Source organism: Desmodus rotundus, chromosome 6 (assembly GCF_022682495.2).
Source record: "Desmodus rotundus isolate HL8 chromosome 6, HLdesRot8A.1, whole genome shotgun sequence".
Taxonomy (NCBI): Eukaryota; Metazoa; Chordata; class Mammalia; order Chiroptera; family Phyllostomidae; genus Desmodus; species Desmodus rotundus.
This window is the reverse complement of record NC_071392.1, coordinates 129248116-129271586: the sequence shown is the minus strand read 5'-3', so window position 1 is coordinate 129271586 and position 23471 is coordinate 129248116. Positions and strand designations below refer to the sequence as shown.

The 23471-nt window shown below is 37.4% G+C and overlaps 1 protein-coding gene across 5 annotated transcripts in view; it reads left to right on the top strand.

Annotated features, from left to right (window-relative positions):
- The window catches only part of KIF16B (kinesin family member 16B), a 301049-nt gene that overhangs the window by 40204 nt on the left and 237374 nt on the right, over positions 1-23471 (top strand). For all 5 annotated transcript variants that reach the window (XM_024559335.3, XM_053926360.2, XM_053926359.1 and 2 more), the window contains 8 exons: positions 2429-2545; positions 4771-4868; positions 5591-5700; positions 10119-10261; positions 11705-11873; positions 12051-12182; positions 14487-14662; positions 22449-22514. In XM_024559335.3, the coding sequence (XP_024415103.2) occupies positions 2429-2545; positions 4771-4868; positions 5591-5700; positions 10119-10261; positions 11705-11873; positions 12051-12182; positions 14487-14662; positions 22449-22514 (1011 nt within the window). The remainder of the gene's footprint in view (positions 1-2428; positions 2546-4770; positions 4869-5590; positions 5701-10118; positions 10262-11704; positions 11874-12050; positions 12183-14486; positions 14663-22448; positions 22515-23471) is intronic.

The following is a 23471-nucleotide window of genomic DNA, read 5'->3' as shown; positions in this document are numbered from 1 at the left end:
GTTTGTATTTTTGATCTACTTTTTCTTAGATAAGTCCTTTAGATAAGTCCTTAAACATATTTCATATAATAAGGGCCTGGTGATGATGAACTCCTTTAACTTGACCTTATCTGGGGAGCACTTTATCTGACCTTTCATTCTAAACAATAGCTTTCCTGGATAGGGTAATCTTGGATGTAGGTCCTTACCATTCATGACTTAGAATACTGCTTCCCAGCCCCTTCTTGCCTGCAAGGTCTCTTTGGAGAAATCAGCTGATAGTCTTATGGGAATTCCTTTGTAGGTAGCTGTCTCCTTTCCTCTTGCTGCTTTTAAGATTATCTCCTTATCTTTAATTTTGGGTAACTTACTGATGATGTGCCTTGGTGTGTTCCTCTTTGGGTCCAACTTCTTTGGGACTCTCTGAGCTTCCTGGACCTCCTGGAAGTCCTTTTCCTTTTCCAGATTGGGGAAGTTCTCCTTCATTATTTTCAAATAAGTTTTTAACTTCTTGTTCTTCCTTTTCTCCTTCTGGCAGCCCTATGATTCGGGTTTTGGAATGTTTAAATTTGTCCCTGAGGTTCCTAAGTCTCTTCTCATTGTTTTGAATTCTTGTTTCTTCATTTTGTTCTGGTTGAATGTTTATTTCTTCCTTCTGGTCCAAATCATTGATTTGAGTCCCAGTTTCCTTCCCATCACTGCTGGTTCCCTGTACATTTTCCTTTACTTCTCTTTGCATAGCCTTCACTTTTTCCTCTATTTTGTGACCATACTCAACCAATTCTGCGAGCATCCTGATTACCAGTGTTTTGAACTGTGCATCTGATAGGTTGGCTGTCTCTTCATTGCTAAGTTGTATTTTTTCTGGAGCTTTGATCTGTTATTTCATTTGGGCCATATTTTTTTGTCTCTGTATGCCTGTTACATAGTGAGGGGTAGAGACTTATGTATTTGCCAGCGTGGGGCAACCATGTAGCTATGTTGTGACGCTGTGTGTGGAGGAGGGGCCCAAGAGGGAACAATGCTGCTTGCTCAGCTCTCTGCCAGCTTTCAGGCATCTCCTCTGTTACCCAAAATCAAATTGGACCCATCTGGTGCTGATCCCTGGGGGGGTGGGTTTTGTGTACATTCTAGGACCCTGTGGGTCTCTCCAACAAACTGTCCTGTGAGGCTGGGAGTTTCTCCTGCTGGCACAATCCCCACAGGTTTTTTTCAGTCAGAGGTTTTGAGGCTTAATTTCCCCACACTGGAACCCTGGGTTGAGTAGTTTGTCTCACTCCCCAGTTGTTCCTTCCGGTTTATCCACACACAAATGTGGGACCACCTGCTCCATTGGACTCTGCCTCACCTGGTCCGCCAGCCACACCTTGCCGTGAGTCCTCTCAGCCCTGGCTGCCCATCCCTCCCCCTCCTACTAGTCTGTTTGAGTGTTTCTTCTTTAACTCCTTCTTTGTGGAACTTCCATACAGTTTGATTTTCTGTCAGTTCTGGTTGTTTTTTGTTTTTAAATTTGTTGTTGTCCTTGTTTTGGTTCTGTGAGGAGGCAAAGTGTATCTATCTACGCCTCCATCTTGGCCGGAAGTCCTGATGTGCCTTGTTATAAAGCAGGGAGATGTTTTATGTGCCCTTGGAATGCTAGTTCGAGAGGGCAAGGGTGGCATGAAGGCTTGTGGGGATTTGGAAAGCTTTGTTTGGTCCTCTTCCCAGATGGCTGTATCTAGGATGACCAGGCATCTTGATTTGCTTCATTTACATCAATTTTGTGGGCAAACTATTTGTCCTTTACTTCAGAGTGCCCCATTGCAGTTATGTGGAGCAGCAGACATGGGCACAGGCCCCACACAGCTTGGCTGCACATCCTCTCCATCTTGGGCAAATATCCAAGTAGGAAAAGGCATCTGGTCTCTGACTTTGGGGAGTCCAGCCATGCTGCTTCATCCACCTCAAGCACTTACTTTGATGAATAGCTGGACCCTAAAAATGATGACATTGATTTGGCATGTTTTCGGCAATAACTTCTGGCTGCTGTGACTTTGGGCTTTGAATAGTTTCTGGAACCTCTGATAGAATGAATAACCTTATAAGTTTACTTCTCAAATGGTAAATCATTATGCTCTAAAATCATCTTTGCTTCTATATGTGATTGTCACTTTGCATTGTTTACATTTTTATATTTAAGGAATTTTTTGTTAATGTAAGTAGGAAAAAGGATAAAGGTTGCTTTTTGCTTGTTTAAAAAGTTTCCTTTTTATAAATCTGGGATTATATATATATGTACATATATATACGCATATAAAAAATACATACTCTGTTGTTAATGGTTCTGCAGTGATTTATTAATGTATTGTAATCCTTATGAGATAAAAGTAGCATTCAAGATATTGTAAACACTGAAGGAACTTTTATTTAAATCCATGGTAATTGTATCTTTTTTCTTTTTGGCTTTCAGGTTTTCAAAACCCTTGGGACAGATGTTGTGAAGTCTGCATTTGAAGGTTATAATGCTTGTGTCTTTGCATATGGACAGACTGGATCGGGAAAGTCATACACTATGATGGGAAATTCTGTATGTTGTTTATACACCGTGGGAAGAAAATTTTTCATTATCTCTCTTTGAACTGATAAAATTGTCTCTGTTATCTACTTTTCTGTACCAACTTGCTTTTCATGATCTGATCATTCTTTCACAGTAAGATAAAACTCAGTAATAAGTTGGACTAAATTTCCTTTGAGAGATTTTAAATTAGAAACAGTTTTAAGTTTATAAGCCTGAATAATGGATGCAAGTCTGAGTTCATTTTCTATTTTTAAAGGCTCTATAATCATATCCAAAATGTATGCTGGGCATTCAAGTAATTTATTCTTCTTTTCTGCCAGCACAACAGTTTGAATAAAATTACTGAACTCTCTTCAATTTAAAATTATTCAAAACAGTTTTCCCCAAGAAAAATGTAAAAAAATTCTAATTCTTTGGTAGAAATGTACTACAGAAATTGAACAAATACATAAAAAGGGTTAGAATTATACAGTTTGTATAGAGTGTATATGGCTATAAACATAGGATGTAGAGGTTAGTAGTTATGCTATATAAATTGACAGACCTTCAAGTCATATGTGCCCCCAAATATGAGGAGTAAAAAAACTAGGCATTTTTGCTAGAACTTTATCTGTATTTTCTCTAGATCTAGATAGTGCTGTGTGTTTTACTTTTTTTTGTGTTGTGGTGAAACCTGTTCACTGATTCTGAGACCTGTGGTGTGTTCTGGATGGAAACAGAAGCAGCAGATAGCAAGCTTCCTGCTGGTGAGCACAGTGGTGCCTTCAGTGCTAAGGGTTTGGGGGCACATGTGCAGTACAGGAGGCTTGGTTACTCCAGATGAAAGCATTTCAGTACACATGTCCTAGCTTCTAACTCCAGGCCTTTCCTTGATGTGATTAGTAGAAGGATGCTGTGTGGGAGAGTCCTCAGCGCTGGAAAGTGGGGAAGAATAAATAGGAAAGAGCAAACAGATGCATTTCCTTTTATCATTACGTTTCTCTTTCTACTCTACTACTGTGCCTTTGTGGGGGAAAAACAACAACCTTATCTGAAAGTTAAATTACCCTGGAGCTATTTTCTCCAAGTTTCACCTGTATAAAGCACTCTTAAATTAAAGCTGTTTGCTATGACCTTATAGTTGAGTACTATTTGTGAATTTTTTTTAAAAAAATATTTTTTAAAGAACAAAATACATGGTGAAAGGCTTATTTTTTCCTTGATAAGGATTGGTACATATTTAATGGTATAAAGAAAAAAATCTGTTAAAGCTGTGATGGTATTTCTTTTAATTTTTGGGTATGGAAGTGAGTGAACATGAGGACGGACAGACTTTATTTATTTATTTATTTATTTATTTATTTATTTTTTAAAGATTTTATTTATTTATTTTTAGAGAGAGAGGATGGGAGGGGGAAAGAAGGAAGGAAAGATCAATGTGTGGTTGCCTCTCTTGTGGCCCTCACTGGGGACCTGGCCTGCAACCCAGGCATGTGCCCTGACTGGGAATCAAACTAGTGATCCTTTGGTTCACAGCCCGCACTCAATCCACTGAGCTACACCAGCCAGGGCGAGGACGGATTTTAGAAAAAAACATTGAAGCTTTGAAGTTTCAGTTTCCTAACACCATGTGCCTCCTCTCTTGTGTCGTTCAGATGTTCATCAGCTTGTCAATGCTGACCGAAACATGGAAATTATTGATTGTACCCGTTTCATATAAGTAATGTAACATATAAAGCACTTCATGTGTAGGAAGGCCAGTGTAGGGATTAGTGCATCAAAGGGGGGATATCCTACATGTTTTAATGTGGTCCTACCACGTAATTTTAAAGATAATTATTAGCTATTTTGAGGATTTACTAAGATTTTCTTAGTGTTTCTTTTCTGTCCAGTATACATTTCACCTTCTCTGGTTATTTGACTACATCAGGTTTTTAACATTTATTGTATAGCTGTAGAGTGTCTTGTTTGAAAGTTAAAGAATAAGTTTTCTTATGTTTTCAAGACATGATTTAACTGATTAGCAGCTGCTAACCATATATTACCATAATTGCGGTGCGTAGAAATTAGAAAGCTCAATCCTCTTATCTGAGAGAGTAGGAAGCAGTTCTGGAGTGGTAAATGATGTGTGTTGGGGGTGGGTGGTAGGCTTGGGATTGACCTGCAGGCCCCTCCAGCAAACTACCTACCTATTCAATCACCAGTTGCTTTTGTTTCAAGTGACAGCTGTTACCATTCCTTTTTCCCCACTGCAGGGCGATTCTGGTTTAATACCTCGGATATGTGAAGGGCTCTTCAGTAGGATAAATGAAACCACCAAATGGGATGAAGCGTCTTTTCGAACTGAAGTCAGGTAGGGCCCATGGCTGGAGTAAGTGTGAGCTTGGCTGGAGCTTGCTTTTAGATGCCAGGAGTGCATAAAGCTTTTGGGTCCCTGAAGGGAACCTTCCTGAACTATGGTATTTGGACATAAAGCTTTAAAAACATTGGTTTTCAATGACTTTCTTGGGTACAGTTTGAATTAGGATTTGGGAGGCTGGTGGAAATAACCCAGGTTGGTCAGAAACACTAATGGATGTTTTGCTGAAATGGAGTGAGCATTTGACTTTTAAGTGTATACCCAGTTTACTCACCTTATTCTTTTAGCTGAATAAGGTTTGTGTTTTTCTTTATGTTGGTAACATCATTATAAATCTAATTTTTAAATAAATCTGGATAGTTGAGGTGTTTTTTCCTTCTTGAAATTAAATGTTTCTGGGAGCCCATTTCTTCAGGGGTTTTGAGGACAGATAAAGAAAGCAATTAAGAGTCCTCATGGCTGTTGACCCCTTAGTAGCTGTACAACCTTGGACAAATTGTTTAAATCACCTTAGTCCTCCATTGCCTAACCTATAAAATGGGGATAATTGTAGTACTTACCTTTGGGTCATTGTCAGTATTAAATGAAATGTTCCATGAGTGCTTAGCAAAGTACTTGCTAAGGTGCTTAGTCAGCAACCATAAATGCATGTTGGTGTTGTTATTCTTAATATCTAAAATCATTTATCTGAATTCAACTGTATTTAAAATTTTTAGCTACTTAGAAATTTATAATGAACATGTGAGAGATCTACTTAGGCGGAAGTCATCCAAAACCTTCAATTTAAGAGTCCGTGAGCATCCAAAAGAAGGACCATATGTTGAGGGTAAGAGTGAATATTTTGAAGCCCTATTCTCATTGGGAATTTATGCAAAAATAATAGTTTTGAGGAAAAAACAAAGGATAATACTGAGACTTTAAAATTTTTTTTGACAGTTTATTATTGTAAAAATGATGTCTGTTGTTACATGATGTATTTTTAAAATATATTTTACTGATTATGATACTACAGATGTCCCAATGTTTCCCCTTTGCCCCCTCCACCCAGTAGCCCCCATTCCCTCTGGCAGTTTCTGTTAGTTCACGTCCATAGGTCGAGCGTATAAATTATTTGGCTACTTCAGTTCCTATACTGTTCTTACCATCCCCCTGTCTATTCTGTACCTATCAATTAGTGCTTCTTAATCTCTGCACTTTTTCCCCCATTCTTCCCCTCCCGCCTCCCAACAGATAATCATCCAAATGATCTCCATATCTATGATTGTGTTTCAGTTCTGCTTGTTTGCTTAGTTTGTTTTTGAGATTCAGTTGTTGATAGTTGTGAATTCATTGCCATGTTAATATTCATGGTTTTGATTTTCTTTTTCTTAAATAAGTCCCTTTAACATTTCATATAATAAGGGCTTGGTGATGATGAACTCCTTTAGCTTTACCTTGTCTGGGAAGCACTTTATCTGCCCTTCCATTCTAGACTATAGCTCTGCTGGATAGAGTAATTTAGGTTGTAGGTTCTTGCTTTTTATCACTTTGAATACTTCTTGCAAGTCCCTTCTTGCCTGAAAAGTTTCTTTTGAGAAATCAGCTGACAGTCTTACGGGAACTCCTTTGTAGGTAACTCTCTGCTTTTATCTTGCTGCTTAAGATTCTCTACCTTTAACCTTTAGCATTTTAATTATGATATGTCTTGGTGTGGTCCTCTTTGTGTCCATCTTGTTTGGGACTCTGTGCTTCCTGGACTTGCATGCCAATATCTTTCACCAAATAGGGAAGTTTTCTTTCATTATTTTTTTGAATACATTTCCAATTTCTTGCTCTTTTTCTTTTCCTTCTGGCACTCCTTTGATTAGAATGTTGGTATGTATGAAGTTTTCCCAGAGGCTCCATAGCCTATCCTTGTGTTTTTGGATTCTTTTTTCTTCTTGCTGTTCTGATTCAATGTCTTTTTCTTACTTATGTTCAGAATCATTGATTTGATTCTTGGCTTCATCCACTGCACTGTTGGTTCCCTGTAAATTTTTCTTTATTTCACTTAGTGTATGTAACCTTAATTTCTGCCTGGGTCTTTTTTATGATGTTGAAGTACCTGATGAGTTCCTTGAGCATCGTAATAACCAGTGTTTTGATAGATTGCTTATCTCCATTTTGTTTAGTTCTTTTTCTGGAGTTTTGTTCTGTTCTTTTATTTGGGCCATGTTTCTTTGTCTCCTCATTTTGGCAGCCTCCCTGTGTTTGTTTCTATGTATTAGTTAGAGCTGCTGCCTTAGTAATATGGCCTATTATAGAAAAGTGTGCTGCTAAGTTGGATGGGGTGGAGCCTTAGGTTATCACCAGGGCGGGGCAACCTGTGTGAACCATGTTGATGGAGTCTCAGGTACGGTGTCAGTGCTCTGTGGCTCTGAGTGGAGGAGGGAGCAGTGCTGCTGCCTGGCTTCTGGAGTTTTGTCCTGGAGGAAGCTGTCCCCTGGCACTCACCCTGATGCTAGACACTTCAGTTTCTCCCTGTATGCCACTGGAGCCCTTTCAGCTGCTGTCCTAGTGCAAGAGCCCAGAGGGAGTGATTCTACATAAGTCCTACGTCTGTTGTGGGCCCTTTAAGAGGAGACACCAGAGAATCATGCAGTTTCTCCTGTCGCCTCACCCCCCAATGATTTTTATAGCCAGAAGTAATGGGGACTTACCTTCGTGATACTGGAACCCTGGGCTGGGTGGTGTGGTGTGGGGCTCTGATTCCTCACTCCCAAGGTATCCCTCCCGGTTTTTACCCACCACATGTGGGTGTGGGATCACCTGTACAGTGTCTCTGTGTCTCCGTCCTTCCTACCTGTCTGGATGAATGTGAATTCTTTAATTCCTTGGTTGTTGGCCTTCCATATAACTTGATTTTCTGATGATTCTAGGTGATAGTTGTTTTGTAGTTTAGTTGTAATTTTTGCTGTGGTTGTTGTGCAAGGAGACGATCCATGTTTATGTCTTCAGTGTTTATTTCCTGAATTCATACTTCACTGTGCACTCACTCATTTTCTGAGGCTTGCCTATAGATGTCCTCTGGCTTTAAGAACTCTCTGGTAATTTGTTTTCCAATGTTCTCAGGCAAGATAAGCAACCTTATAACCTATCCTTTTAAATGGCATTGCATTTTAGCTGTATATTTTTACTCACACTAATGCTAACATGTGACCATAAGGAGATTCTAAGGTGTCTTGCCTTTTGAGAAGGTCATTTGCAGAGTAGCCTGCACTGTGGTTCTTAGCATTTGTTTTCAGTTAGCTGTGTTACAGTCAGTTGTGTGGAATGTGACAAGTATAGATGAGTGATGGGATGGCCTGTGTTAATTATTTTAAAAAGAGGCTGGATTTAAGGCTCTTTTTATAAAAAAGCTATCCTCACTTATTTTGAATAAGGCAGCCAAGTAATGGCTGGCTTGTAGGAATCATACACACAAATGTGCTCTTGTGTGATTGTCTTTTGTGTGTGTCTCTTTGGAGGCAAGACTGAGAAGTGGTCATCAGTTGAAAGATGTTCCTGTTACGGTTATTCTTTTTACCTGCAGATATCAGGTGCACCATTCTGCATTTTATTAAATTGCCAGTTGAACTTTTGCCTTTTATGCCCAAAGTAAGGTGTGTAATTATGTATTTCGTTTCTGTAGTTTATAACAGCTACTATTGTTAATAGATTTAGCCTAACTGTGCTTTCATGTTTTCCCTTTAATTGTCTTATCAGATGTTAAACATATTATAACTCTGGTTTATGAAGAGACAGAATAATCAAACTGGGTAAAACATCCAGAATCTGATGTAGGTGCACATGGGGATTTAGTTTCTAATAAATTTGCTATTCAAACATTGGGAGAACATGAGTTATTAAGTAACTTATTTCCAGAAGCTGGGAGAAGGGAAAGCTTTTAGAAATTTGACTTAAAACCCAGAAACCATGAACTAAATGTGTTAAATTTGAAGTGGTAAAAAAATAAAACTTTACACTTGGCAGAAATACCATAAGCAAAGTAAAAAGACAACTTATAAAATGGGGAAGTATTTTCAATTCAAGTTTCAGACAAAGGACTAATTTTCTTACTGTATATAAAGAGCTCTGTGTAGAAAAATGGACAAAGGATGCCAATAGACTGTTCATAGAAATAGAAATATGGATGATTTTTAAATGGAGGAAAGAACATTCAGCCTCATTCATAGAGAAAAGCCAAATAAAAATCTTTTAAGATTACATTTGTTACCTACCTCTGGTATATGTAAGTAAGCCCGACAGGACAGTATTAGGAGATAGGCAGTCTTATATATCGCTGCTGCTGGGTCTTAATTGCCTTCTGTGGAGAACAATTTTTGCATTATCTCTCAAAATTTCAAATGTGCTTTGATCAGGCTATTCCACCTCTTAAGAATTTATTCTGCATAAATATTTACACACACTTGAAAAGACCTATGTACAATATTATTTATAGCAGTGTTACTTGTAATTGGAAACAAAGTGCATACAGCCTCTATAATTTCAATAGGCAACTGGTTAAATTGGTTATGGCGTGTTCAGACAGTTGAATGCTCTGCAGCTATAAAAATGAATGAGGTATCACCTTAACTGCTACAGAATATTCTTAAATCATTATTACATAGAAAAAAGCAGGATGTAAAACTGTGTTTTTGGTATGCTGCCATTTGTGTGAAAGGGGAAAAGATTTTTTAACATATATAATTTTTTGTATATGTACAGGTTCTTTCTAGAAGGGCATGGAGGGACTGGTGATATTGGGTTGCCTGACAGAGGGCATGGGGGAGTGAGTGGTAGGATAGGGGGAGGGGGACACTTTTTACACGTTTTGTATATTTGACTTTGGAACTATGTGAATGTTCCTAAGAAAATGAATAAAAAGTTTTTGAAGAGGATTTAAAAAATGCTTTTGTGTGTTGCCTGAAGTCAGTGTTTACGTATTCCTTCTGGGTGCTATGGCTAAAGCTAATGAGGCTGATGATAATGGCTAACATTTATCCCCACGTCAGGCATGCATTATTCAGATGAGATGACTGAGGCGTGGTGGGCTATGTGACTTGGTAAGCAGCAGAGCTGGGATCTGACCCCAGGAGGCCCAGCTCCCGAGTGAGTTATTAACTATCCCTCTATAGGAACATGTAAGACCTTTGTTCAGTCATGTATTATTTCATAGAGGTAAGTTTCATATTCCATTTACTATATTATTAGGAAGATTTTCTCACCCCTTCTTTATTTTTGCAGATTTGTCCAAACATTTAGTACAGAATTATAGTGATGTAGAAGAACTTATGGATGCAGGAAATATCAATCGTACCACTGCAGCAACTGGAATGAACGATGTCAGTAGTAGGTCTCATGCCATCTTCACCATCAAGTTCACTCAGGTAAGGGCAGTTTCAGGGAGCGGCTGGCTCCATCCCTGAGGTCTTTACTTGCTGATTAGCACCAGCTGAGAACCCATCATTGCTGAACCAGGAGCAGCAGCAGGCAAAGGTGACTGACTGTCATTTTCTTGTTAATGAGAGTTGAACATGTGCTTTGTGCTGAGTTTCTCTGTGGTTACAATCACAGTAATTTGAAATGTCCTGATGTGTACTCTTAAGAAATATTTAGCAGGCTTCTTCCCTATTCAGGACATAAAAAATCTTGCTTTGTGCTTAATTAAGCAAAAGTTTTCATTGTTACAAGCTCTATGGGAGAAAGGGATTGCAAGTCGGAACAGCTGGAGGCCAAGGTAAGTGATTGGTTGTGGTGTATTATCGCTCCATGGAGCTCACTCCACAGTGTTGATTATGATTGTTGGAATGATATTAAAGGACAACGAACATTTTTAAGCACTAATACAAGAATAATTCTAATCAAGAGGTGGAGTACATTTTGCATGTCTGGAAATTATTGAAGGTAAATATTTTAATACCTAGGCTAGTAGGACAGATGAATGAACAAATGTAGGGCCCTCTCATGGCTTACTAATATGTTAGGAGTTTGGGGGTGTCCTGGCTTATATTAACCACTGAATATATCACATAGAATAAGGTTACATTTTCTTAATGAGGGGATCAGAGAGCAAAAAAATGAAAAACAAAAAAATTCTCTAAGGTCAATTGATAAGTTCTGCCCATCTTTACCTTTTGTGAGACCTTTGCTTTTGATTTACTCTGCTGGTTTTTCTCCTTTCTAGTTAATGTGAATAGGATATAGCCATTCCTGATTTCTAAGGGGCTTACATTTCTGTCAAAATATGGTAATTTCCTTTTGGTATTTTGGTTCAGATTGTAAAATATAGGTTATAAGTCTTTGGGAAAGAATTTTTGGTAGAATTCAGAATCAAGGAATACAGTATTTAAGATTATTACTTTTTTATAATTTTTGAAACATGTTTTAATATCAAATAATGGTTGAATGATCTTTTACATAATTGTCTACATTTATCATATTTTGGGGAGCCATTGTGCTCAGAATGCTGAAGATTCTAGATGAAAACAAAACTAATTACTTGTTTCCTTGTATTTTTCTTTGTTGAGTGCCCCTCAGTGCCCAGGTTTCTATTCTGTTACAGTCAGACTCAGTAAGCCTTTCTTGAGAAACACTGAAAGATTTGAATAACGGAATAGTTCTTCAGAAAATTTAAGAACCACATATGTATTCAGTTTAATTTTGGCAATTTTTATAATCAGCGCGAAGGCCAATGAAACAACCAAATTAAAAAAAAAAAAATCCCATGCTGAGAGATCATATTGAGGAGTGCAAAATAATTAGAATTTGTATCATAAACAACATCAGAGCTGTGTATATCTCTTCAACTTTCCTCTTATGTTTTGCTATAGGCAAAATTTGATTCTGAAATGCCATGTGAAACCGTGAGTAAGATCCACTTAGTCGATCTTGCTGGAAGTGAGCGTGCCGATGCCACTGGAGCCACCGGGGTTAGACTAAAGGAAGGGGGCAATATTAACAAATCCCTCGTGACTCTGGGAAATGTCATTTCTGCCTTAGGTAGGTTTATATTTGTCTCCCGTCCCCTCTTATTCTTTGGTCCTGTGGTCCTTTGTGGTCCATAATAGCACAAAGCAATTATGTTTGTGTTACAGACTGAGGTTATATCCTCGAGGTTTTCTGAAGTCAAATGAGAGGAAAAGAACTTTAATAATTGTCTCTTTTTCTTCTCTGCAGCTGATTTATCTCAGGATGCAGCAAACCCTTTTGTAAAGAAGAAGCAAGTTTTTGTGCCTTACAGGGATTCTGTTTTGACTTGGTTGTTGAAAGATAGCCTTGGAGGAAACTCTAAAACTATCATGATTGCCAGTAAGAATTTTAAGTTCTTTTCTTCAACATAGTGTTTCATGTGAATTAATTGCAAAAATTTAAGTTTAAAGAGTCTCATTAGGAAATAGCATCTTTTTAAAAAAGGTTTTATTTATTTACTTTGAAAGAGAGGGGGAGAAATGGAGAAAAAGAGAGAAAGAAACATCAGTGTTCGAGAGATATATTGATTGGTTGCCTCTCAAACACCTCCAACAGGGTAACTGGCCTGCAACCCAGGCATGTGCCCTGACTGGAAATCGAACTGGTGACCTTGCGGTTTGCAGGCCGGTGCTCAATCCATACCAGCCAGGGCAGGAAATAGTATCTTTTTATGTTAAAAAAAATAACAGTTTTTCTATCATGAAGAAAACCACTTACTATTCTAGTCCACAGTATCATATTACCCTTTTTCCCTCTTACTAGGTCTGCAAACTTGCCATGTTCATGGTTATGCAAGCTGGGATTCATGCAGAACGAATCTCAGCTTTTCTCTGCTTAAAGTATGAGATAGAAACTTTTAACTCCACTAACTCATAGGATAAAAATCATTATAGGAACATAAAGTAAAAATAACCCAACTCTTTCTTTTATTATAAAGCAATGAATGTAGAATTTGATATTAAGAATTGAGAGGGAAAAGATCCAATAAATATAACAAATGGTAACAGTAATATACTTCTATATCTTCACTAATTAACTGAAAGAAGGAGAATAGAGAAAAATGTACAAAGAGAAGATAACTATTTGAGGAGAAATCAAAAACTGTTTCCCTCCCAACCCTACTCCCCGCACCTCCTCCCACCCCCTCACTGTCCTTTTCCCTTCCCCTATCTCCACACCTTGTATTAACTCAGCAAGGGATCTATCCTGGGGTATGTACCACGGATGCAACTGTGGAGCCACCTAAGTAAGTCCTAAAGTTCGTGGTGATGGTGGGGATGTAATTAACCACAGTTTTATGAGGAAAAGAATTAACTGGTACATTGACTTTTCTCAAAATTTTCATGCTCTGGATTTTTCCAGAACTTTAAAAAAATTTTAATTTCTATTTAATATTGAGAAGTACAAATATAGTAGTCCCTCGTAATCCACAGTTTTGCTCTCTGTGTTTTCAGTTACTTGTGGTCTACTTGGTCTGAATATATTAAATGAAAAACTCCAGAAATAAACAATTCATAAGTTTTATATTGCACACTGTTCTGAGTAGTGTGTCCCACTCATTCTCACCCAAATGTGAATTCATGCCTTTGTCCAGCAGCTCCACACTGCACATGCTCCCTGCCTGCTAGTCACTTAGTAGCCATCTTGGTTACCAGATCAACTGTTCTGGTATCATAGTGCTTGTGTTCAAGTAACCCTTATTTTACTTAATGATGCCCCAAAGTGCAAGTGTACTGAGGCTGGTAATTTGGGCATACCAGGTAGACTTCATAAAGTCCTTCTTTTAAGTGAAAAGGTGAAGAGTTCTCAATAAGAAAAATAAATCGTATGCTGAGGTTGCTAATGTCTACGATAAGAATGGATATTCTTTGTGTTCATGAAATTGTGAAGAAGGAAAAAAGAAATCCATGCCACTTTTGCTTTTGCACTCAAATTACAAAAGTTATGGCCACTGTGTGTGATAAGTACATAGTTAAGATGGAAAAGGAATTACAGTTGTGGCTGGAAGACATGAACAGAAAATGTGTTTCAATCGATGGGAACCTGTCACATCAGAAAGCATTGAGCCTATATACAGACTTCAGCAAAATGTCCCCTGAAATGAGTGACACCAGCTATTTACTTCAAGTAAGGGATGGTTACACAGATTTAGGAATAGGTTTGGACTAAAATCTATAAAAATGACTGAAGAGGCTGTGTCTGCCTATGAAGAAGCTGCTGTCATATCTCCAGAGTTGAAGGAGTTGATTGGGGTTTAAAACTATCGCTGCTGTCAGGCATCTGCTGTGGGGCTTGAACATATACTCCATGGATAAGGGGGACTACCATAGTCTTGAGTTCCTGTTCCTCCTATATTTTTAACAGGGGAAGCTCCCTAAACTAAAATGAGTATCTCATATCATATTTTAGAATTGTTTAGATGGCTGCATCTACACTTTAGACAAGCAAAATCACATTTAATGTAGTATGGTGAGCATCTTTCCTATAAATCTTAGATAATTTTTAACATTCATTACTGTGGCAATGAATATTTAGTCTATCCAATGACCTGGGGTTGATCTGACTTTTAAATTGCAAACCAACTTTGTGTTAAATGAAACAGGGAGTGCTAGATAAATCATTTTTTGAATTCATTCTTCACAGCCATTTCACCTGCTGATGTCAATTACGGAGAAACCCTAAGTACTCTTCGCTATGCAAATAGAGCCAAAAATATCATCAACAAGCCTACCATTAATGAGGACGCTAACGTCAAACTCATCCGTGAGCTGCGAGCTGAAATAGCCAGACTGAAAACGCTGCTTGCTCAAGGGAACCAGGTTGGGTTTTTCTGAGGCTCATGGATACTTTTCTTTGAGTAGTGGTGACATCTGTTTCTAGATCTTAATGAGACAATTATCTCACTTATTGTATTGATTGGAGTAAATAAGTGCTAAGTAAAGCTTGAATGAGGTGGCTGGTCTCTTTTACATCACACTCTTATTGGCCTTTACATTTATTATGTGCTCCATGTAAGATTTTATCCACTAAATTTGAAATGATTAACTATCTAATAGTTATCAATTATGGATGGAAATTTAGCATGCAATAGGATGAGCAGCATAATCTCCATTAGTAGAAGGAAATTTAGATGGTTGGAGTTATATTTAAAATTTTGTTTGTGCATGTTATGATTTGAAAATGTATTTTAGCAGAAGGAAAGACTACTTTGAACACCTTTCTGAGCTTTTATTTTATTTTAATTTTTTAATTATTTTATTTATTTATTTTTAAAGAGAGGGGAAAGGAGGAGAGAGGGAGACATCGATGTGTGGTTGCCTCTCACGCATCCCCTACTGGGGACCTAGCCGGCAACCCAGTGCCCTGACTGGGAATCGAACTAGCAACCCTTTCGTTTGCCACCCAACACTCCGTCTACTGAGCCACACCAGCTGGGGCTGAACTTTTGTATTGCCTTTTACAGAGGTGGTGGTTATGGTGATAGAGTGACATGGGTGACATACTTGTGGTCTGGTTGAGACGATGTTCCTCACTTCAAGTCCTTTTAGGATGCTAGTGAAGGAGCCTTGTCCTTTGTGTTTTTCACAGTAAACTTCCTTATAATCTGCTTCTCATACATGCAGAGTTACATTCTTGATGAATAGTCCAAGTTAGCTTCTTATAGGCTTAGATACTCTTATAATGAAAGGCCACTCTTAGAATAAAATCAAAGATAGCTTTTCAAAGTGCTTGACTTACATTAGAGTTAGAAATAAACAAAGATACGTTTCTTTCCATTTTCTTAACCTATGAATAGATATCTTAATTGTATCATTAAAAAATTAGTTGTCTTTGAATGCAAAGTGCTCTGCCTCTCTGGAGTTGTTTTCTATCTGGGAATATACGGCCCGCGAAGCCCTTGACATCCATGAGTGGTTCGACCTGGGAGAGTATTGACAGGGTGAAAATCTCACTGAGTGTCCTGTGTCTTGAAACACAACTGACAGTTCTTTCCCATAAGATGGTGGACAGTATTTGCATAGGAATTGCTTATTGTACTGAAAAATACGTCCACATCCATTTTACTTAAAAAAAATTTTTTTATCCTCATCTGAGGACATGCTTATTGATTTTAGAGAGAGAAGAGGGGAGGGAAGGCAGGAGGAAGGGAGAAAGGGAGAATGACAAGGTGGGGGCAGGGAGAAAGAACGAGAGAGAGACAGACAGACATTGATCAATTGCTTTCTGTATGAGCCCTGACCGAGGATTGAACCTATAGCTTAGGTATGTGCCTTGACCAGGGATCGAACCCACAACCCTCTGATGTTTGGGACGATGCTCCACCCAACTATGCCACCTGGGCAGGGCTCCATTTTACTTTTTGGTGTGGAGCTTGCCTGTGTGTGAAAGGAAGTTGTCAGAATGAATAGTTTAGCTGTATGTGATGCAATCAGGCTTATGTAACTTATAACTTGAACTCCATTAGTCATTTTTATTGATACACCTTGCTATTGGGATCTCTCTTTCAGTGTTTTTAAAACATTATTTATCTGAAGTAAACATGTAAGCATGATTTTACGGGATCACCCAAATTGCTATATGTGAAGGAAAGTATTTGGAAAATTCTAGTGCATCTTCTTTATTTAATGTTTTACTAAGTTAAGAGAATGAAGGGAAATAAAGATCAGTGTTTTAAATTAAACTGAGGAAATTTTTGAAAGGAGCCTTATTCATGGACAGAAAAACCTCTCATTTACTGAAGCTTTTACACATTCTATTAAGGAATGTCTTCTGAGGTATTGTGTGTGCCAGTTACCTTACACTTTGTAGTCTTTTATTTTGTTTCTTTCATGACCAACAACTACTATTGTATGTAAAGGAGTGTTTCTGTTGCTGTAGCTTTTGGATTGAGGATGGAAAAGATAGCTAAATCTATTTTAGAACGTACTGAAGATAAAATTCTTTGATAAATTTAATACATTACAATAAAAATAGGAGTCCAACTTAAAATAATTTATCACATTATAAAACTATAAATTGTGAGAGAATACAGACTTATTCTCAATTAATTAAATTTGTGATGCCCAATAAAATAAGCAGGTGTACTTAAGTGCCCATTAAAAACTTCTGTTTAAATGTTTTTGATCTATTTCCACAACCTTTTATTCCAAATGCTGCCATGATTCATTGAGAATGTTACTCGAGTCAGAGTTCTATTTCTACGGTTATTTGGGTACAGCTAAATAAAAATCAGCTCCTAATTTTAATAATTTTATTAATTTGCCAATGCAAAATATCATGGGCGTAGAGTTTCAAAAGCACAATTTAAGTAAAACAAAATATTTTGACATGTATTGGATTTACTTCTCCTACATTGATATAGATATATAGATATTTGTAGGTGTTTGTATATTTATGAACTGTACTGAAATATTACATATGCACAAAAATTATATAAGTATACAAATCAGTGAATTTAAACCAGATAAATTCACCCATCTAACCTACACCCACATCTGAAAACAGAACATTATCAGAACCCTAGAAGTCCCCAAAATGTTCCTTTCCAGGTACTACCCACCCTTCTCCTTAAGGATAACCACTATCCTGACTTCTAAAGTCATAGATTAGTTTTTAATTTTTCCTATTTTTTTCTTTATATAAATAGAATCATGCAGTATATACTCTTTTGACCTCACTTCTTTCACTCAGTGTTATATTTGTGAGATTCATCTGTGTTGGTGTATTTAACTGTAAACCTGTTTATTTTCATCTTTATATTGTGTCCCGACTCATTTGTTCTTCTCTGATGGGCATTTGGGAGTTTCTGTTCTGGTGCTATTAGTGCTGCTGTGGATTTTTGTGTCTCTTTTAGTGAACTTGCAAATGCATTTCTGTTAGGTTTATACCTAAGAGTGGAATTGGTGGGTTAGAAGGTGTACATATGTCCAGTTTCAGTAGATACTGCCAAACAATTTTTAGAAGTGGTTATACCAGTTTATCCTCCACCATCAGTATGTGAAAGGACCAGTTGTAGTCCCTGTAGGTCTTTGTCAACACTCGACATTGCCCACTTTTAACTGTAACTATTCTGGTGGATGAATAGTGGTATCACTTAATGATTTAGTTTGTACTTCTCAGATGATTAATGAAATCCAGCATTGGGATATCATGCCTTTTTTGTTTTAAATCCTCACCTGAGGACATTTTTTCATTGCTTTTAGAGAGAGACAGACACACAAACAGACATCAGTTGGTTGCCACTCGCATGTGCCCTAGTCAGGGATCGAACCTGCAACCTGGGTACATGCCCTGACTGGGAATTGAACCGGAAGCCTTTCTGTCTGTGGGATGATGCACTAATCAGCTGAGCCACACCTGACAGTGCTGGATATCTAGTCTTCTCAGGTGTTCTCTTTTATTATATTTAAAGCATATTTTCAGACTTCTGCTCTGAATTTGGCAGACAAAAAATGTCTCTTTATTCTTTTCTCTTAAATGTAGCTGGAGGTAATAAGAAAATTAAACAATATGGAAAGGAAATGAGCAACAAAAGTCAGGAAGTGAAGAACACAATGAGAGAGCATGGAAGCAGGATGAATTCCTCATTTTTGTGGCTCGAGTCATATATAAACTTTAAATAATAGATAGATTATAGAAATATCACTATGTATAAACTTTTAAGGTAGACAACTAGACAACTCGTAGAGAGGGTCACACAAGAAACCTCAGTTATACAATATTTGTAAGGATAGGCAAAAGTCTGCCCGCTCATTCAAAGGGAAAGACAGCAGTGCAAAAGCAGCATTATTTGAGCCTAAAATAAGCACTTTATCACAACAAAGAGTGCAATTCCTAATAAAAATCAAATATGATGTCAGCTTTCATAAAGGAAAAAGAACAACAGAACTGCAGGAAATAGATGTTTCTCCTAAGAGGACATGCAGGTGGCCAAGAGACATATAAAAATGCTCAAAGTCACTAATTATCTGAGAAATTCAGATTAAAACCACAATGAGACATCACCTCATACCTGTCAGAATGGCTGTCATCAATAAATCAACAAACAACAAGTGTTGGTAACAATAAGTGTTGGTGGGAATGCAGATTGGTTTAACTACTGTAGAAAATAGATTGGAGGTTCTTCAAAGAATTAAAAATGGAACTGCCTTACGACCCAGCAGTTCTACTTCTGGTTATATATACAGGGAAACCAGAAACACTAATTCCAAAGAATATATGCACCCCTGTGTTTATTGTAGAGTTATTTACAGTAGCCAATATATGGAAGCAACACAATAGATGAATGGATAAAAAAGTTGTGGTACATGTATACAGTGGAATATTGCAAGGCCATAAAAAAGAATGAACACTTACCATTTGTGACAGTATGGATGGACCTATAGGGTATTATGCTAATTGAAAGCAATCAGAGAAGGAAAAATACCATATGATTTCACTTTTATGCGGAATGTAGAGAACAAGATAATTGAAAGAGAGACAGACTCATAGAGAACAAACTGATGGTTGCCAGAGAAGAGGGGGTTGGGAGGGATGGATGAAAAAGGTGAAAGGATTAAGAGCTACAAATTGGTAGTTACAAAATAGTCATGGGGATGTGAAGTAGAGCCTAGGGGATATAGTCAATACTATTGCAGTAACTGTGTGTGGTGCCAGGTGAGTACTAGAAATATCAGGGGGGATCACTTTGTAAATTGTATGATTGCCTAATTATTATGCTGTACACCTAAAACTAATACAAAACAATATTGAATATAAACTCTACTTGAAAAATAAAATTAAAAATAATAATGAAAACAAACTAAAGAAACTTCAGGAAGTAGCAGGAGATAAGCCGTGCACACGTTTTTCACAGGGAACTTGAACTCCTCTTTCTCATTTTATGAGAGTTCACGTAGACAAAAATAAGTGAAGACAGCATATGTATATTACATAATGAAAATCAATACAAACCAGGGAAAAGATTGCCAAATCATGTAACAAAAGACCACTTTTCTTATTTTGAGAAATGCTATTAAAAATAAGAAAAATATTATGACCTGAGAGAAAAGTGAGCAAAGAATGTGAGTACAATTCACAGAAAAAAAGTTTCAAATGGCCTCTAAACATATGAAAGTATGCTCACTGTCATTTGAATTATAGTAAATGCAAATATTAAGACTAGTAAAATGAATATGTATATGGATACATAGATACATAGTTATGAAGCTGTATATTTTACTGTATGCAAATTATACCTCAATGTTCTTAAAAATCAATGAGAAGTCCTTTTCACCTCATGTGGGCAAAAATCAAAACATTTGATTGCACATTATATTGGCAAGAGTTGGAGCCAAGATTGCTTGTACATGTTAGTGGAGTTGATATTACTGAAGTTTTGATGTAATATTACTCTTGGTCTAACACATAAACTTTGAGTATTAATTAATCCTGAACATTTTTTTTCTATAAAGACACCTTGAAAAGAGTAATTTAATTGCAAATGTTTTAGTTTTACCAAAGTTTTCTTTTAAAAGGACTTAGGTCTTTCTTTAGTGTGCTTTCTCATGTGTGCTTTAAAGTAGTTTTCCAAAAATTATGGTGGTCCTGATAGCCTGCATGCACTTGAGTGTATTTAATCAATTATTGTCCACTGAGCTGATGATGTGATAGGAATGTTTCACCTTTGATTACAGATGAAAAGTTCTCACAGTGGAGTCTTTAAAATCAAACATGTCATAAAGGATGTTGCTAATTGTTTTGAAAATTGCAACCATATATAATGATGCGGTCATTATAACGTGTACCACTTGCATTTCTTCAGTGAAAAATATTTATTGAGTACCATCTGTGTGTAAGATGACATGCTAGATGCAGTGATGTATTGAACTAATATGTTAGTAAAGCTCCTTTTCTTCTACTAAGGATGAATTTGATCACGAGTTAACTTGCTGATTTTATTCTCTATTAACTGGGTAACAGTGACATGTCAGCTGTATAACCAAGCAACATTCATAATGATAAAAATACCCTGTAATTGGTGAATTGCATCTGGATTAGGATGAATTCTGTATAAGCTATAAATGTGCTGCCGTGAAGCCATAGTTTTGCGTTTCCCTGAGTGCAGTGAATCTTGTAATAGGTGTGTCCCTGTGGGGATCCTGAAGGATGTGCCTGTGACATTGTTATAAGAGATGTTGGTTCCCACGGGCATGGGACTCTAAGCCAAGATGGGCCCCGCAAATGCCTGTGTGAATTTCCTCCACTGAAGAGGGCCAGAGGGAATACTCCTGGAGAGCTGTGAGGACTGCTGCAGAGAGCACACGGTCCTTCCCTGCCGCAGCTCTGCTTTTTGCTGAGTAGACAGATGCCGAGTGTGGCCCCTGTAGTCTTATTAGTCTGAAAGATTAACTGAGCCTAGTAAGAGCTCCTCATGGGGATTATATTAGTTTGAATAGAAGTTGAGAAGTAAATAGTAATGAAAAACATGCTCAGCCTCTGGGGAGGGCAACTTAGCTATTAAAAAAATTGTGCATATAGATGATTCACAAATTCCCTCTTAGGAAATTATTCTATTGACTCAACCAAGTATACTGTAGGCAGCTAGTATAGGAATAGTCATTGTAGCATTGCTGGTAGAGCAGAAGATTAGAAAAACTGCATTTCCATTAAAAGGAAAGCACTGACGTAAATTAGAGAATATCCATACAATTCTATCAACAGTGGAATTGGAATTTTCAAAAGAATGAAGTGGTTTTATTTATACTGAATTTCTCCCAAGATACGTTGTTTAGTGAAAAGGCAATGTTTAGAATAGTGTTCATGTTGTTTATGTTTAAAAAACAAAAACATGCTTGTATATGATGAGAATAATTGCAAGTTTACATAGCAAATTGGATAAAGGTGGTTGCCTGTGGGGTGGGAGGGAGCAGGACTCCCTTTTGTTTTTCTTATGGAATGAGAAAGAGCACTGTGTCCTACCTGTCAGTCAAAGCTGCTCCCTGCCTGGCTCCACGGGCCTCTCTTGTCTTTATGTGCTTGTCCCTCCCAGATCTAACCTGATTTTAGTGTTTATCATTCTTATGTCAATCATTATACCTTTGTAACGTGGACAAAGAAATGGATAGATTGTCGTGTAGCCATACCACAGATAGAGTATCACCCAGCAGTGCAAATAAATGAGTTTTCTTTGTATGTGTCAGCATGGTTGGATTTCAGAAGCCTGTGGTTGGGCAAGACTTAAGCTTTTTACATTTTGAATTTTGTAGTTTGTGCATATTCAAAATGGACCAATCCTTTAGGATCTAGGTATGTAGATCATGCTAGATTTTGGTAAAATAAATGTCAGTTGTATTACATTTATCTTTTTCTCACTTTGCTGGTTTGCATTGCAAATGTAGGTTTATCAGCCTGCCTACATTTGGTTTTGAATATTATGAGATATGTAGCCCATGGAGTAAAGACTTAGTGGAGTGATTGACACTTTTTAGGGGTGTGTAACAATACTTTTTACCTGTATTTAATAGTTTACTTGGCAGTTTTTGGTAATTTACTGTGTCATGGAGCAACCTTCCTCTAGATTATTGCTGTTCACTAATTGCTTCTCTCTTATGATTTAAATTATAGATCGCCCTTTTAGACTCCCCCACAGCCTTAAGTATGGAGGAAAAACTTCAGCAGAATGAAGCAAGAGTAAGTGATAGCTTGATTCCTTGTTATTTTAAAATCACAACTTTCACTGTTATTTTAAATATATGCTTTTTAGTTCTTGCCATTTGAGACTTATTTTCTTTCTTCTTTACACTTAACACTCCCTTCCCTGCCCCCACCTCTGATAATTTTTAAAGAACCACAATAATTGACTTTTTATGTATCTTATCACGATCTATGACTGAATTAATGGGGCCTGTCTAGCACGTGATGATCAAGTTGAGCTGAACTCCACATGCAGTCCATGCTGACGAAACAGGTCTCTGTGGCTGCAGAGTAGATGGGAGTCCTGGGTGGAAAGCAGCCGTGTTCCACATTCATGAAGTAGCAATGGTCCCCAGAGCTTAACCATAGCTAAGCATGCTCACCATTTAGTTTTTTGTCATTCTTTTATTTTGTTTTCGGGGGGGTACTCTTGGTAGATGCTTGGTTTCTCTTAAGCTAGATGAGCTTTGCGGCAGGGAGAGAGAGTGGCAGTGAGTGACCAGAAGAGAGCCTGTCCCTGGAGATGTTGTGGGCTGAAGCCAGTGTTTGTGTGCTGGTGCTTTTTGAAAACCAGCTTCATGCCTGACCTGGCTCTACAGTATTTTTTTTTTTTTCTTTTTAGTAACCCTGTTTGAAGAGATAACTGGGCATTAAGAACATTTTTTGGACTTTGTTCACTGTGCTGAATGGTTAAAACAAATTGAAAAAAATACTGAATTTTATTGGTGAGGCCCTTTCAAACATACAGGATATTCAAAATATAAATTGAGTTGTTGTTAGGAACTTGTTGACACTTCCCTAGATAATTATGTTGGATAATTTGATGGTAATAGCATTAGTAAAATCATTAGTTTCTTAATTCCTATTTTCCTCATGAAATGTGTATTTAGTACTTCAGATTCTAATTTTGAGTGCTTTGAGATGTCTAGGGTTAGTCTTAAATTATTTCTTAAT